This window comes from Cololabis saira, chromosome 8 (assembly GCF_033807715.1).
Source record: "Cololabis saira isolate AMF1-May2022 chromosome 8, fColSai1.1, whole genome shotgun sequence".
In the NCBI taxonomy this organism is placed as follows: Eukaryota; Metazoa; Chordata; class Actinopteri; order Beloniformes; family Belonidae; genus Cololabis; species Cololabis saira.
The window spans coordinates 15,584,591-15,597,136 of record NC_084594.1 but is presented as its reverse complement, the minus strand read 5'-3'; the positions used below and the strand labels follow the sequence as shown (position 1 = coordinate 15,597,136).

The following is a 12,546-nucleotide window of genomic DNA, read 5'->3' as shown; positions in this document are numbered from 1 at the left end:
CGAGACACCGAAATTTTACTACCTGTAACGGCCACGCCCTTCGATAAGAACGTACAGTTTTCTCTGTCAGTCATCGTCAATGTCTTACCTATTATCTGACCAACTTTGAGATCATTAATCTCATCTCGCTTGGAGCACAGATGCATACTAGAAGACATGACAATTCCTGGTGCCAACAGGTGGCGCTACAACCGATCCTGAATATTCCACCATAGATGTCTTCAGGCTCAGTCTAGAATCATGCACATACGTTTTCGGCCACATAAAATAATGTATTGCTGAATTACAGCCAATTGATGTTTCATGGCGAGGCTTAAAAATGACCTCAAACTTCGCCGAATGACTACGGTCAAGCCCTCTGGCAGAAACTTAAAAGCTTCGCAATTTAGCGTCGGCCATGTGTCTAGATTGTACAAACCAAGTTGTGAGCCAATTCGATAAAATCTCTAGGAGGAGTTCGTTAAAGTACGAGGCCTAGAAATGATCAGAATTCATGAAAAATGACATTTTCTGTTCAAAATGCCGGACTTCCTGTGTAACTTAGACCATGGGTCCAAAATACTTTTTTGTAGCTCTTTGTCTAATATAATACACACATAAAGGTCATTGCTGTAAGTCAAACCATATTGTGGGGCTCGTCAAAAAACATAAAATAGGTGGCGCTATAGAGCCCATTCTTGTGGACCCATGCCTGTCGCCCATAAAATACGTAATTTTACGCGACTCTGGAAGCGTGTGCAAAATTTGGTGAGTTTTTGAGCATTTTAAGGCCTCCAAAAAGGCAATTTATTTACGGCGAGAATAATAATAATAATAATAATAATAATAATAAACATCACAGATACAATAGGGTCCTCGCACTTTCAGTGCTCGGGCCCTAATTAGCAAAATACTGGATACCTTCCCCTGCCTCATCATCATCTGGGCTTGCCTCGACGCGGGGCCCCGCGGCTGCTTGAGACCCGGGCGGATCGGTGATTTTTGTAACAAATTTATCAAACGTGCCTTTCAGAGAGGCATTAAACTCTTCCATTTTCTTTAGTTTTTTTCTTTTTTCATCCCCTGATGGAAATTTCCTGAATCTGTCTCGTTCTCTCGACATTGTGTGACAGTTTGTTCCAACTCCACCCGTCTGGATCAGACTAGCTTGTGTCCGCGCTTGGTCTGATCAGTTGTATTGAACAACAGACACGCGTCATCATTGCACATATATTTATTGATATGCACAGACTAGTACACATTTAGGTCTGTAATGGAACGTGACTGTTGATATTTATAAGGGAAAAAAAAAAAAAATTGGGGAAAAAAAAAAAACGGCCCATAGCGCCAGGCCCCTTGGGGCGCCAGGCCCCTTGGGGCGCCAGGCCCCTTGGGGCGCCAGGCCCCTTGGGGCGCCAGGCCCCTTGGGGCGCCAGGCCCCGTGCGGTCGCACGGTTCGCACATCCCTTGCGGCGGCCCTGTGCGTATGTATGCGTGTATATATATGTATGTATACTAGATATAGTAATAATGCACATATATATATATGCCTTAGGTTTTTACCGGCATGTTATCAACCATTAATATGTGTGCAGACAAAAAAAAAAAAAAAAAAAAATTTTTTTTTTTTTTTTTTTTTTTTGTCCCTCGGTCTGGGCCCCCCCCCTGTAGGGCCCTAGGCACGTGCCTAGTCTGCCTTTGCGTTAATCCGGCTCTGTGTGTGACAGAGGAACTGGTCAAAAACAACTTGAACTCTGAACTTCTCCTCCCTTTTCTCTCTTTTGTCCTGCAGGTGGCCGTGGGTGGCTTGTAGCTTGCATTACGGAGCACAAGTCTTTTCCTGACCCTGCACCCCAACCTGGGACTTGCTGATTGGGCCGGAGCTTCGGGAGCTGTGTGCTGGCCTGCGGTCCCCACCCCCGGTCATCCCGTTGCTGCTTCCACCTGCCTGCTGTGCTGTTGCCGTCCCTGACCCACCAGTCTGGCCCTCGGCAGGAGGGTCCCCCCTGATGAGCCTGGTCCTGCTCAAGGTTTCTTCCCTCCTAAAGGGGAGTTTTTCCTTGCCACTGTTTGGCTTAAGGTTTTTCTCCCACTAGGGGAGTTTTTACCTGCCATTGTTTATGTAATAACTGCTCGGGGGTCATGTTCTGGGTATGGGTCTCTGTAAAGCGTCTAGAGACAACTCTGTTGTATTAGACGCTATATAAATAAAATTGAATTGAATTGAATTGAATTGAACTCAAACACAGCTTCAACCCCTGGAGAATTGAGTGTGGATGAGCCATGTGTTGCTGAAAGGCTGGTCTGAACCTGTCGTGATGACAGACCTCGACCACAAGTATGTCATACTGGGTCAATAGTTCTGGGCCAGTAGAGTTTGGCTGATTGGTGATAGTAAATGTGATATATTCAGTTTGAGAGATGGATTTGTTAGGGCCACCCTTTGTTTCAGATTCTGTTCATAACTTTTATGAATAGAATTTCTCAACATAGGCAAGGTGGGAATGTTCTGATGTGATGGCCTCGGGATTCAACTCCCACTAGAAGCAGATGATGTGTCCCGTTGGTGCCATCGAGATCTCTAGCTCTCACCGGAGGGTTTTGCCACCGAGAATGAAGCAGTGGGAAAAGAACCAGCACCTCCATGATAACTATCAGATTTCCTAATAATTAAAAAAAAATAGTTACACTATGTTGAAATGATCCCTGAGGCATTCTGTGCGCTTCCAGCTTGACATAAGAAAAGGAGAAGCCTTGAATAAAACACAGCTTATACAACTTCTACATGAGAAACTAAACGAGGAAGATCAAACTGAAATGATGCAGGACTGTTAGAAATCCAGTTTGAAAAATAGGCTACCCAGTTTTTTTGGTCGCGAGTCTACATGAAATAGTAATGGAGAAAACGCATTATCTTCAAGTCATATGTCAAAGGAATGATTTACTAATCCCACAAAAGCTGACAGGACGGGCCGACGACATCGTAATGCCCCATCGTGAATGTGAAGCCGCAGACGTCTGCTGCGGCGGGGACCGTCTCCGACGCTCACCGCTGGGTATTTCCTTCACTTAAACTTTCATTTAATTGTATCAAAGACAATTTTAGACACACTCACATGAGTCAAAGCATCCTGTTGAAGTGTCCCAGATTCAACAGAAACCCCTTTACCTCTGAAGTCCTGCATGTGTACTTGACTATTTTTGCAAAAAAAAAAACCAACTAAACAAACAAAAAAATCGCATTGGTTGGCTTTAGTTTTTGCGGGAAAATTATAAAAGAATAACCAGTGCTTTTACCACAATAAGAATAAAAACAAATGCTATGCTGTTATATAAGCTGCCAGACACGATAACTTTTAAAACGAACGCATGTTCTGCTGAAAATGTCAATGGAGTTGGAAGTTCACCCTGATATTCATACTTTTATACTTCTTTCTATAACAAAATAAAATACATCAGCATTCGTATTGTTTGTGTGAGAGTGAAGATGTGAGTCTTTGGAAATATCTGACCTGAGTTTTGAAAGCCAAAGCAAAAATCAATATCTCATCCCCCAGAGTAAGAGGTATTGTGAAAATACTTGAAAATATAGGATCAATAACGGACTTGACCATGTGTATATATATATATATATATATATATATATATATATATACATATATATATATATATATATATATATATATATATATATATATATATATATATATATATAAGAAGGGGGGGGTCTGGCCGAAATAACGTGATCCTTCCACGCGCTACGTCCGGGCCCTCCCGGGGTTGGTAGAGGGAGCAATGCCCAGGACTGTCACTTAGGTAGGAGCACTGGGTGATGAAAATGGGAAAAAATCAGGGATAAAAAATATAAGAAAAAAGAATAAGACTGTGAAAATTACATTTGCTAAAGAACAAGTGCATGGAGACAGAAGGTTTCAGAGAGAGACTTTCTCTCTTTCTTTTCAGGGTCTAAATGGAATGGATCTAAAGGAAGGTCTGAGTGGAGAAAGGCAGTTCAAGCCGATGACCTCCAGGGCCCAGCGAGGTGGGAGAATGAAAGTCTGGGGGCTGTTTTTCTTATTGCCGTGTAAGCAAACGTGGTGCATTGATTAAAAGCCTTTTATGTGCATGGAGGAGTTTGGAGACAGTTTAAACAACCGGCCAATTTTATTCCAAAGACAGCAGTGGATATTTCAGCTGGATAATGATCCAAGGCGTACCAGCTGATCCTCCCAGAGAAGGGGTTAGATCCCGCTGAGTACCTACGGGATGCCATGGAGCAAAAAAAAAAGAAACGTTTTTCTACCTGAAACATGGGAAGTACCTGAACCAGAGCTGAGGTAAAATGGTCTAATTCCACATGCCAATATTGTCAGTTTATGTTAAAACAATGTGATAATGTTCTACAGTGGCAAGAAAAAGTATGTGAACACCTTGGAATTAACCAGTTTTCTGCCTCAAATGTGACCTGACCATCATCTAAATCAATCACAGGAAAAAACGTGTGCTTCAGATGATAACACATGAACAATTTGAATTTCTTGTCTCTTTTCTTGTCTCTTTGCTCTTCTAAGAGCAGCAGCCACATTACTAAACCATCTCCAGTTCTAGACAGTTCGTCTATCTGTGGACTGAAGGATGGATAAACACGTTTAGATTTCCTCACATCCATTTCCAGCCTTTTGCAGATAAACTATGATTTCATACGTCTCATTTTTTTTGCTGCGGAGAAGATGCCTATTATGAACAGTAAACTTCAAATGTTTGAGTGTCTTTTATCAATCAAAGCAGCTCTGAACCACATCTCTGAAAGCATTTCAATAACTGGTCTCCAGATGTGCAAAATGCTGACTCCGATTAGCTTTGTCTGTGACTTACACACCCTTTTCCTCCAGCACTGTGAATGTTTAATAGTTGTAAAGGCACTAAACATTATAATTATTTGCATGTTCAGCTGAAGCACATTATGTTTGTTTGTTGTTTTGACTTGAATGAAAATCAGACTGTTTTTTCCTCTTAATTTTGATCACCTTTGTCATTTAGATACATTCTTTTTTTAAACAAAAACTCTGTTTAAAGAAGACATTTTAATGAAGTATATGGGACATTTAGTCAAAATACAACAAGGAGACTGTACCTGAGCTACTATTCTTTCCATTTTATTAGGTGCATACGATGCACTTAACAATCCTTGATGCATGGTATGCTGTCTGGGAGAGCCGTATACTGCAGTACTTTTCCTGAGATGTGACTATCATCAAATGCTTTTATATCCGTCTTTCGCAGTTAGGCAATTAAACTCTGTATCGAGCCCTCTCTTTGACAAAATCCCTTTTCGATTCGCTTTGTAAAAAACTGTTCCAGTTCCTCCGGTCCGTGCCGGAGGCAATAAACCCAGCGTTTCACTGTCGGCCTATTTATTTGATTCATTTTTATTTTCTTAGGCTTTTAGAAGCCGGCGTTAAGAAGTACTGCCTAAATGGGCTACGTGCTATCAATGCTTGCACGTTTGTTTTTGTAATGATTGCCTCTGCGCTGTGCGGTTGATGCTGCGTACAATAAAACGGGGGTTTTAAACTTCTGACCGGGAAGACTGCAGCTACTGATAAGAATTTTGTGTTAATAACAAAGCACAAAAGGAAGAGCCGTTTGAGTTTTAAGGACTTCTGAGGAGCAGGGAGTGCAGCGTGATTTGTGGAGCTCCCAGATGAACGTAAAGATCGGGGGGAGGAGGTGAGGGGTGCAGAGCAGCTTTGGTACTGTGATGCAACAGTTCTCTGCAAATCTGAACAGCAGATTTACTGATATGTATATTTTCAAAGCCAAACAAAAGTGATGAAGTTCTGCATTATGTGAGTTTTTGTGTGGGTTGTCGCTTCAGACAGCAAACTCTAAACTCTCAGAGAGAATCAAAGGGGCTATTTTTCCAGATTAAAACCATTTTTGCTTAACATTTTTGGTTCCCATGCAGGAAGTTAGATATAGTTTGTGTGGCTCAAGTCCAAATAATTTTTGGCGCTAACAGCCAGTGTTTGCTTTCATAAGATAATGCCTTATCCATTCCCATACCCCAAACCAAAGGGGGAAAGAAAAATCCCTTGAAATGGGAAGGGGGAATAGACAGTCCGGCAGCTGCAAAACAGGATGCCCTTGAGGACAGGACACCCCACCCAGCACGGCCTGAACAAACAGATCTTTGAGAGAGCAGAGGGGCGGAGCAGAGAGCAAGCTCCGGGCACGGAGAAATGACAAAGAGGGAGCCAGATAAGTCCAAGAGGAACTTTGACATATCTAGGCCCTCTGCGGACACACACTGCTGCTGAGTTTGTAAAGATACAAAAGATAGAAGCCTTCGATCCATTGTGGGCATGGCCCTCTTTATGTGGTAACTTGCTCAGCAGCGCGATTATTGACAACCTGACTTTACGCATTTAAAAATCAAGTTTTTTTCCAAACATGTATGAAACTTAGTCAAGAAACTTACCGTAGATGACCAAATAGTCGCCCGCGCGCAAATACGCGCCTGTGCTCTAATAGCCGCCGGGGGTCCGAGCCCATTTGGCATAATAAACGCTGGTTCAATTAAACGCCCGGGCGACTACCGGTAATAACCTGGTAATAACACTGTATTTGCATTGTATTGTGTACAGTATCGTTCATACTGCTCTGATCAGCTCTGATCAGCTCCAGTTCATCAGTTATGGGGATTCTTTATTATTTATAATTTAATTTTTTTATATATTAAAATCCCAAAATATCTGTACTGTTTCTGATTGGGTGTGTGCACTGCGAATCATTTTTAGACACAACAAAGAACGCGTACCGCAAAAGTTGTGTCTCGGCGGAGGAACCCAGCGTCCCAGCAAAATGAGAAGAGGTTTTCCGAAGAGCAGACAGCGCACACACTAAAGGCTGATTTATGGTTCCGCGTTACACCAACGCAGAGCCTACGGCGTAGGGTACGCGGCGACCCGCACCGTACGTGGAAATGCGCTCTTTTTTTGCTATTAAAACATGATTTGTAATGTGAATTTGCAAAACTTAAACTACAAATAATAGTTTTTGACGTAACATCAGAGATTGTGCATGCTCTCTGTGAAAGGATGAGGCAAATCGGGTCGCAGCTGCTTCAACTGTGATTCCTTCACGAGGAGCGAACAGGATTTCAAACACGCTTGATTTTCTTGCGACCTCACGATTCGTGATCGGGAGCTCGTCGTGAGGTGTTGTGTTGTGTACAGTGTGTACAATTTTAGTTCCAGTGGTACTATGGTGATCTCATGTTCTTTGTAAGTAATTGTCTGGTGCTGCTCATTGCAAAAATAAATTGTAGCCTGGTGCAAATACCCGCCTGGTTCTTATAAACGCCTGGGGTCCAAGTGGATTTAGCATATTAAACGCCCGGGCTACTAAATGGTCATCTACGGTAGTCAAGATCCTTGCAAATAAAACAAAACCAAGCTCAGGTCTCCTTAACCTGAGGAGTGAGCAGGCCGCTTCTTTTCACCAGACAAGGTGGGGATTCTCTGGCCGGACGTGGCGCGTGGAAGGATCACGTTATTCCAGCCCAGGACCGTTGCATGTTTTTGTGAGGGTAGCTCACATTAGCTACCCAAGGGTCAAATGTGTTGTGAAAATTGCCAAAATCCAAAATTTGAGAACCAAAACCCAGAATCTGTAACCGAGAGTGTGCTTTTCTTTCTCAGTTACACCTTTTCTTTTTGCGGTTACAATTCTGAATTGTGAGTGTCAAATAAGCACCATTTCAATGTGCAGCATGGAGGCGGGACATCACCGAGATCTACTAGCTCATTGGCTACTGGATGACTTGAGCACCAAAAACCTGCATGTTGCGGTCATGGACAACCAGCTTGCAAAGGTGAGTTGTCATCGTCTGTCCCTTCTTTATCGTGTAGGATAAAGATGTTAATGTCATTCACAACTCGCTTCCCTTGATGTAAGGTCCTGACACTCTAGGTTTGTCCACTCTGGGCAACCATATAATCAAGGAGACTCTAAGCTATAATTGCCTGAGTAACTGCAGCGTGTTCTTCGACCCAACTGCGCAGCCATCATAAGCCAGTCCTCCGCTCCACTCTGTGCCACTTCAACGATACGCACTTCTATCTGAGCGCCCCACCAATGGGTGTCTCTTAGCTTTCCTTGGTCACATAACTGCTAATATCTTCACTAGTGTACTTGTGGTTGAAGGTTTTAACTGAAAAGCAAATGGTCTATAACTGATCTTTGGTATTACTGTCAGCATCGTACTTTTTCATGTGCAAAGGGAAAAAAAAATAATAATGTCAGACAAATGACTTGCACACGAAGGTTCTTTTCTCTCACTGTAACCAGCCGGCTGATAGAAAAACTGCTAATCTGAGCAAGATCCAATAACGTTATCATTGTGATGAGGATTATGCATCACAAATGTTCTACTGCGGTGTGAACATTGTGAAAAAAATGTCAAAATAGCCTTTAAGCCGTGTTATATAAACACTAACCGCCGTCCTCCAATGTCTCCATTGTCTCCAGCTATTTAAATTTTGGATAAAAATGATTAGTTCATTTCATGACGCTTACGGGCGAATTAAATTGATGCTCCGAAGTGCTCAGCAGTCACAAGTAGAGGCTTCTGGGGGTTTGAGCGGGGTTCAGGACCGCTCAGAGCGGGCTGAAAGTAGATGGCGCAAGACGCAGCAAAGGAGCCAGAAGAGAGCATGAGGAGACAGTGGAAGCGTGGGTCGGCCCCTGAGACATGTACTGAGTGGATGTGGAATGACAGCACAAGCCCAATTAGACTTGGATGCCGGGGCCTCGACGAGGAGGTCGGTGCAAGTGATCAAGCCGTTCATGCATTCAAGCACTCGCCTGCAGGCGTTCACTATCAACATCCTGGGCAAAGTTACACTATTGCTGCTGCCGCTGCCTTTGCCATCCACTCACCCCACATTCCTCAGCTTCCTTCCCCCTTCTCTTCTCAAATACTCAGCTTTATTTGCCCCCCCACCCCCCCTTTCCATTAATCCTTCCTTGCTTTTCTTATCACTCTCCTTTTATTTCCCATTCACACTCACTAACACACTCTCTCTCAAGAACGTTGACACACTCTACTCAGTGTGCCACTCCCTCCCGTCCTATAAACCCTCCTGCTCGTTTCCCATCCCAGGAGCTTGTGTATTACCTCATCCCACTCAGAGGCAAAGGAAGGCATGTGCTCCGTGGACGGCTGCCCAGAGCTGCAGTCATACACGGACCCGCCGCAGCTGGCCAGACCTCTGTCCTCCTCTCCAGGCGGCGACGCCAGTAAGTCAGAGTCCGACTTGGACAGGCTTCGAATCAGCCCGAGGTTGGCAGGTCTCACTGGGACGGCTGCCCCTGGTACAGACCCAGCGTCAGAGTCTTTATTCAGACCCTGCTTGTCAGCGTTTGGATTCTGGATCGCCTTGGTGGGGTTGGCGTCCCGGGTTCCCTCCTCCATTGTTTTCGGTGCTGCCAAACGCAGCCAAGGGTCTTCGATTTCCTTCAGGGATCTGGCTTGTTCAGATGGTCCAAAATAGGGATCCACAGTCTATGTGAAGCTTTGGAAAGCCAGCTGTGGAAGTGAAAGATACAGACTAATGAAATCCAAATACTGAGTCAGAGAATTTGTTTTCTGCACAGACACTGACTCAACATCCTAAAAAGTTCTCCTGTTTAGCGGGAAAGAGAGCCTGAGAATGAGGCACGTTGTGCACAGAAACAATAACTGAGATCCACCCACAAGTTGCATCCTGTTGCCCTCCCCTCCGCAGCTGGCTGCTTTCCTTTGATACTCCTACAGCTTCTGCCATCCACATTCTGCTCTTTCTATCAGGTCAATTAGAGTTAACCAGAGTTGGACTAAACAACAAGAACATCGTGATCGTTTCATTGTGTAGGTGTACAAACGTGACATCCCCCGAGACAAAATCAGCCCTTAATCAATCACACCCATTCCCACATATTATAACGTGACACTAAAACAAAGCAACAAGCGCATAAGCAAAAGTTTTCAGCCGCAGCCGTCTCTTACCTGTTGACTTTGAAAGTCTTTCTCTTTCCATGCATCTGCGTCCGTCCTGCTCTGAGGTCGTCTCCAGTCTTCAGGAGGACTGGTTTTTATCTGGAAGTGAGGATCGGAGGACTGCAGGATCCTCAAGCCTGGCCTTATTCAGACTGACAGCCGGGGTAATCAGGTTACTGAAGCGCTGGGTGGCTGCTCCAGTTTAGAGGAGGGAGGTTCAGGATTCCTCCTTCGCTGTCTCTCTACGTCCACCAGTGTGTGTGTAGCACACCGAGGTTAGCCAAGTTTAGGATTCAATACAGAGTCTTCTACATAGTAGGAGTTGTATTTGCAGCAGAGCTGACATTGAGGCTGAAGTCATCACTGTGTGAAAATGGTTTCAAACTGTTTGATTATATCGCCCTTGATTGTTTAACTAATGGATTTAATCACATTATAATGAGTTCCTACAGGAATACAAGTCATAGGCTCATACTAAATCAAGAAGAAATCTCATTTCTTTCCCTCAAAATGTATTTTATCTAGCAAGTGTAACATTTGAAACTTAGCTTTTTTGCTTATATATCAAGTACGAATGAGTCACTGGAGAAAATACAGGAGCTGGAGCAATCACAGTCATGTTTTGACCCCAGCCCGTCCACCCAATCACCCAAGAGCAGCAACAACAACAAAAAATAACCAATCCTCAAATTGAAAAAAGTCAAAACAAAACTGCTGTGGCACTGCATTCATTGTCCAGTTTGAAATATTTCCAAATCGCAGACATATCTGAAATGCCAATGAGCCATTTCAAGTTTACTCTACGCTATAAGCCATTGTTTCCAACTTCCGCATAAGGAAAGTAGTTACTGGCTTTGCGATTTTTATATAGTTGTAAGGAAAGAGGAATAAAGTCATGGAACAGATGGAAAATGAAAACAAAAAACCATTCAAAATATGTTTAAAACAACAGATCAACTTCCTTTTGTTTATTCTTTTTTATGTCAGAATTCAAGCCATCTTCCTTTGTCCGGACTACAGGATATTTATTGTAATTATTACAATAATTACAATCGTATCTGGATATTCACTACATATCTGTGTGTAATCTGGTTTGCGCATCTCAAGCAATCAGTATGATGTTGAGTTGAGGTTTCTGTCAGATAGGAGCAGTTTTTTGGTTTTTTTTAAATCCTCTTTTATACCTGCTTCAGACCGGCTGTCTGTGAAATCGAGACAGCTGGAACTTTTTTGGTTGTCGCTCACTTATACAGTAAGTGATCCGTCTGTAACGCAGCCAGATGCTCATGTACACTATATGCTGTTTACTGTATTTGCTGTCACCTGGGATGATGGTAATTTGAAGAATGAGTTGAAGAAAGTGTTGCAAGAGTTATAATAAAACGCTGTGTCTGTAACGCAACATAAATGCTAATATAATGTGAACATCAAAGATTCATTTTTTTTATTGCATACTATTTTTTTATTGCCTATAAATCCAATTTTTATTTATATATGAAATACAAAATATCAAATTTAAGATTCTGCTAAAATGACTTGGTCATGTCAGTAACAGTAAACAGGTTAAACCATGAAAACTAGCAGGTCAATAAAAGCAATGAACCATTTAACAACTGTAAATGTTGGTTTTTTGTTTAGTTTTTTGTCAACCACCCATAAAGCTGCATCATAATAGTAACTTTCCTCACTATCTACAAATGATGCAATAACTTTTATGAATGTGTGCACTGAAGACGGACAGGTATGTTCTTGATGAAAATGTGTATACAACCAAAATGAGCAGCTGACATGAAAAGCATCTACATTGAATATAAAAGCAGTGCTTATGGATACGTGTCAAAATCAGGCAACCGAGTGCACGTGAAATGCCAGTAAACCGAACCGACCAGCAAAAAAGAGGGATGGAAATTGTGATTTTCAGGGGATCAGAGGCCTTTGCCAAGAGCAGAAGAAAATATGACTTACAGGCCAGTAAAGGGGCAGACTGGGGTCCTGCAAGTCCCAAAGGCGCTGACGCTTCTGCTGCCCCCACTTATGTCTTAAAATGCAAAACTCTGTTCCCGTGTCAGAGGTTTTGTAACCACCCGGAGAATAAAATGATCTGCATCTGAGGAGTCGCTTAGACTTTCCTTCGTAAAATACAAATCTGTGCACAGCAATCGGTGCAATCACTCACTTGGAAGTGTCTAGTGCAAATATTTGGTAATTTCTTAGCATATCCAACGAGTCACTCAGAAATTCTCATTTTACATTTTCCACAAATATACAATATAACTGAAATAGTGGTGTTTTTTGTTTTGGTGGAGTTGGTAATGTGAACTTGGCTTTAGTTGTTGCCAACAACTTAACCTGCTGGATTTAACGAGATTTACCATGTCCTTTCCTCCAAAGTGTCAAAAGCTGACATGAAAAATGTGTTGAGGAGCTGCAAGTATGCAGAAAGAGTTGAACTTGAAGACTGATTTGTCTCGCATATCTGACAGGAACCTCAGCTCTGTGCAAGGTAAACTTGTTGACTCATCTTT

General features: G+C 42.8%; 1 protein-coding gene across 8 annotated transcripts in view; it reads right to left on the bottom strand.

Annotated features, from left to right (window-relative positions):
- The window catches only part of anks1ab (ankyrin repeat and sterile alpha motif domain containing 1Ab), a 57,562-nt gene extending 47,394 nt beyond the window's left edge, over positions 1–10,168 (bottom strand). For 7 of the 8 annotated variants that reach the window (XR_009782967.1, XM_061726878.1, XM_061726881.1 and 4 more), the window contains exon 1: positions 9,161–9,669. Coding sequence is in view for 7 of the 8 variants with exons in the window: in XM_061726878.1 (XP_061582862.1) it covers positions 9,161–9,457 (297 nt within the window). In the remaining variant the exon portion in view is untranslated. Of the gene's footprint in view, positions 1–9,160; positions 9,670–10,030 lie in introns of those variants that run through there. The other variant, XM_061726877.1, reaches the window with a different exon arrangement.
- Between the last annotated feature and the right edge of the window lie 2,378 nt (positions 10,169–12,546).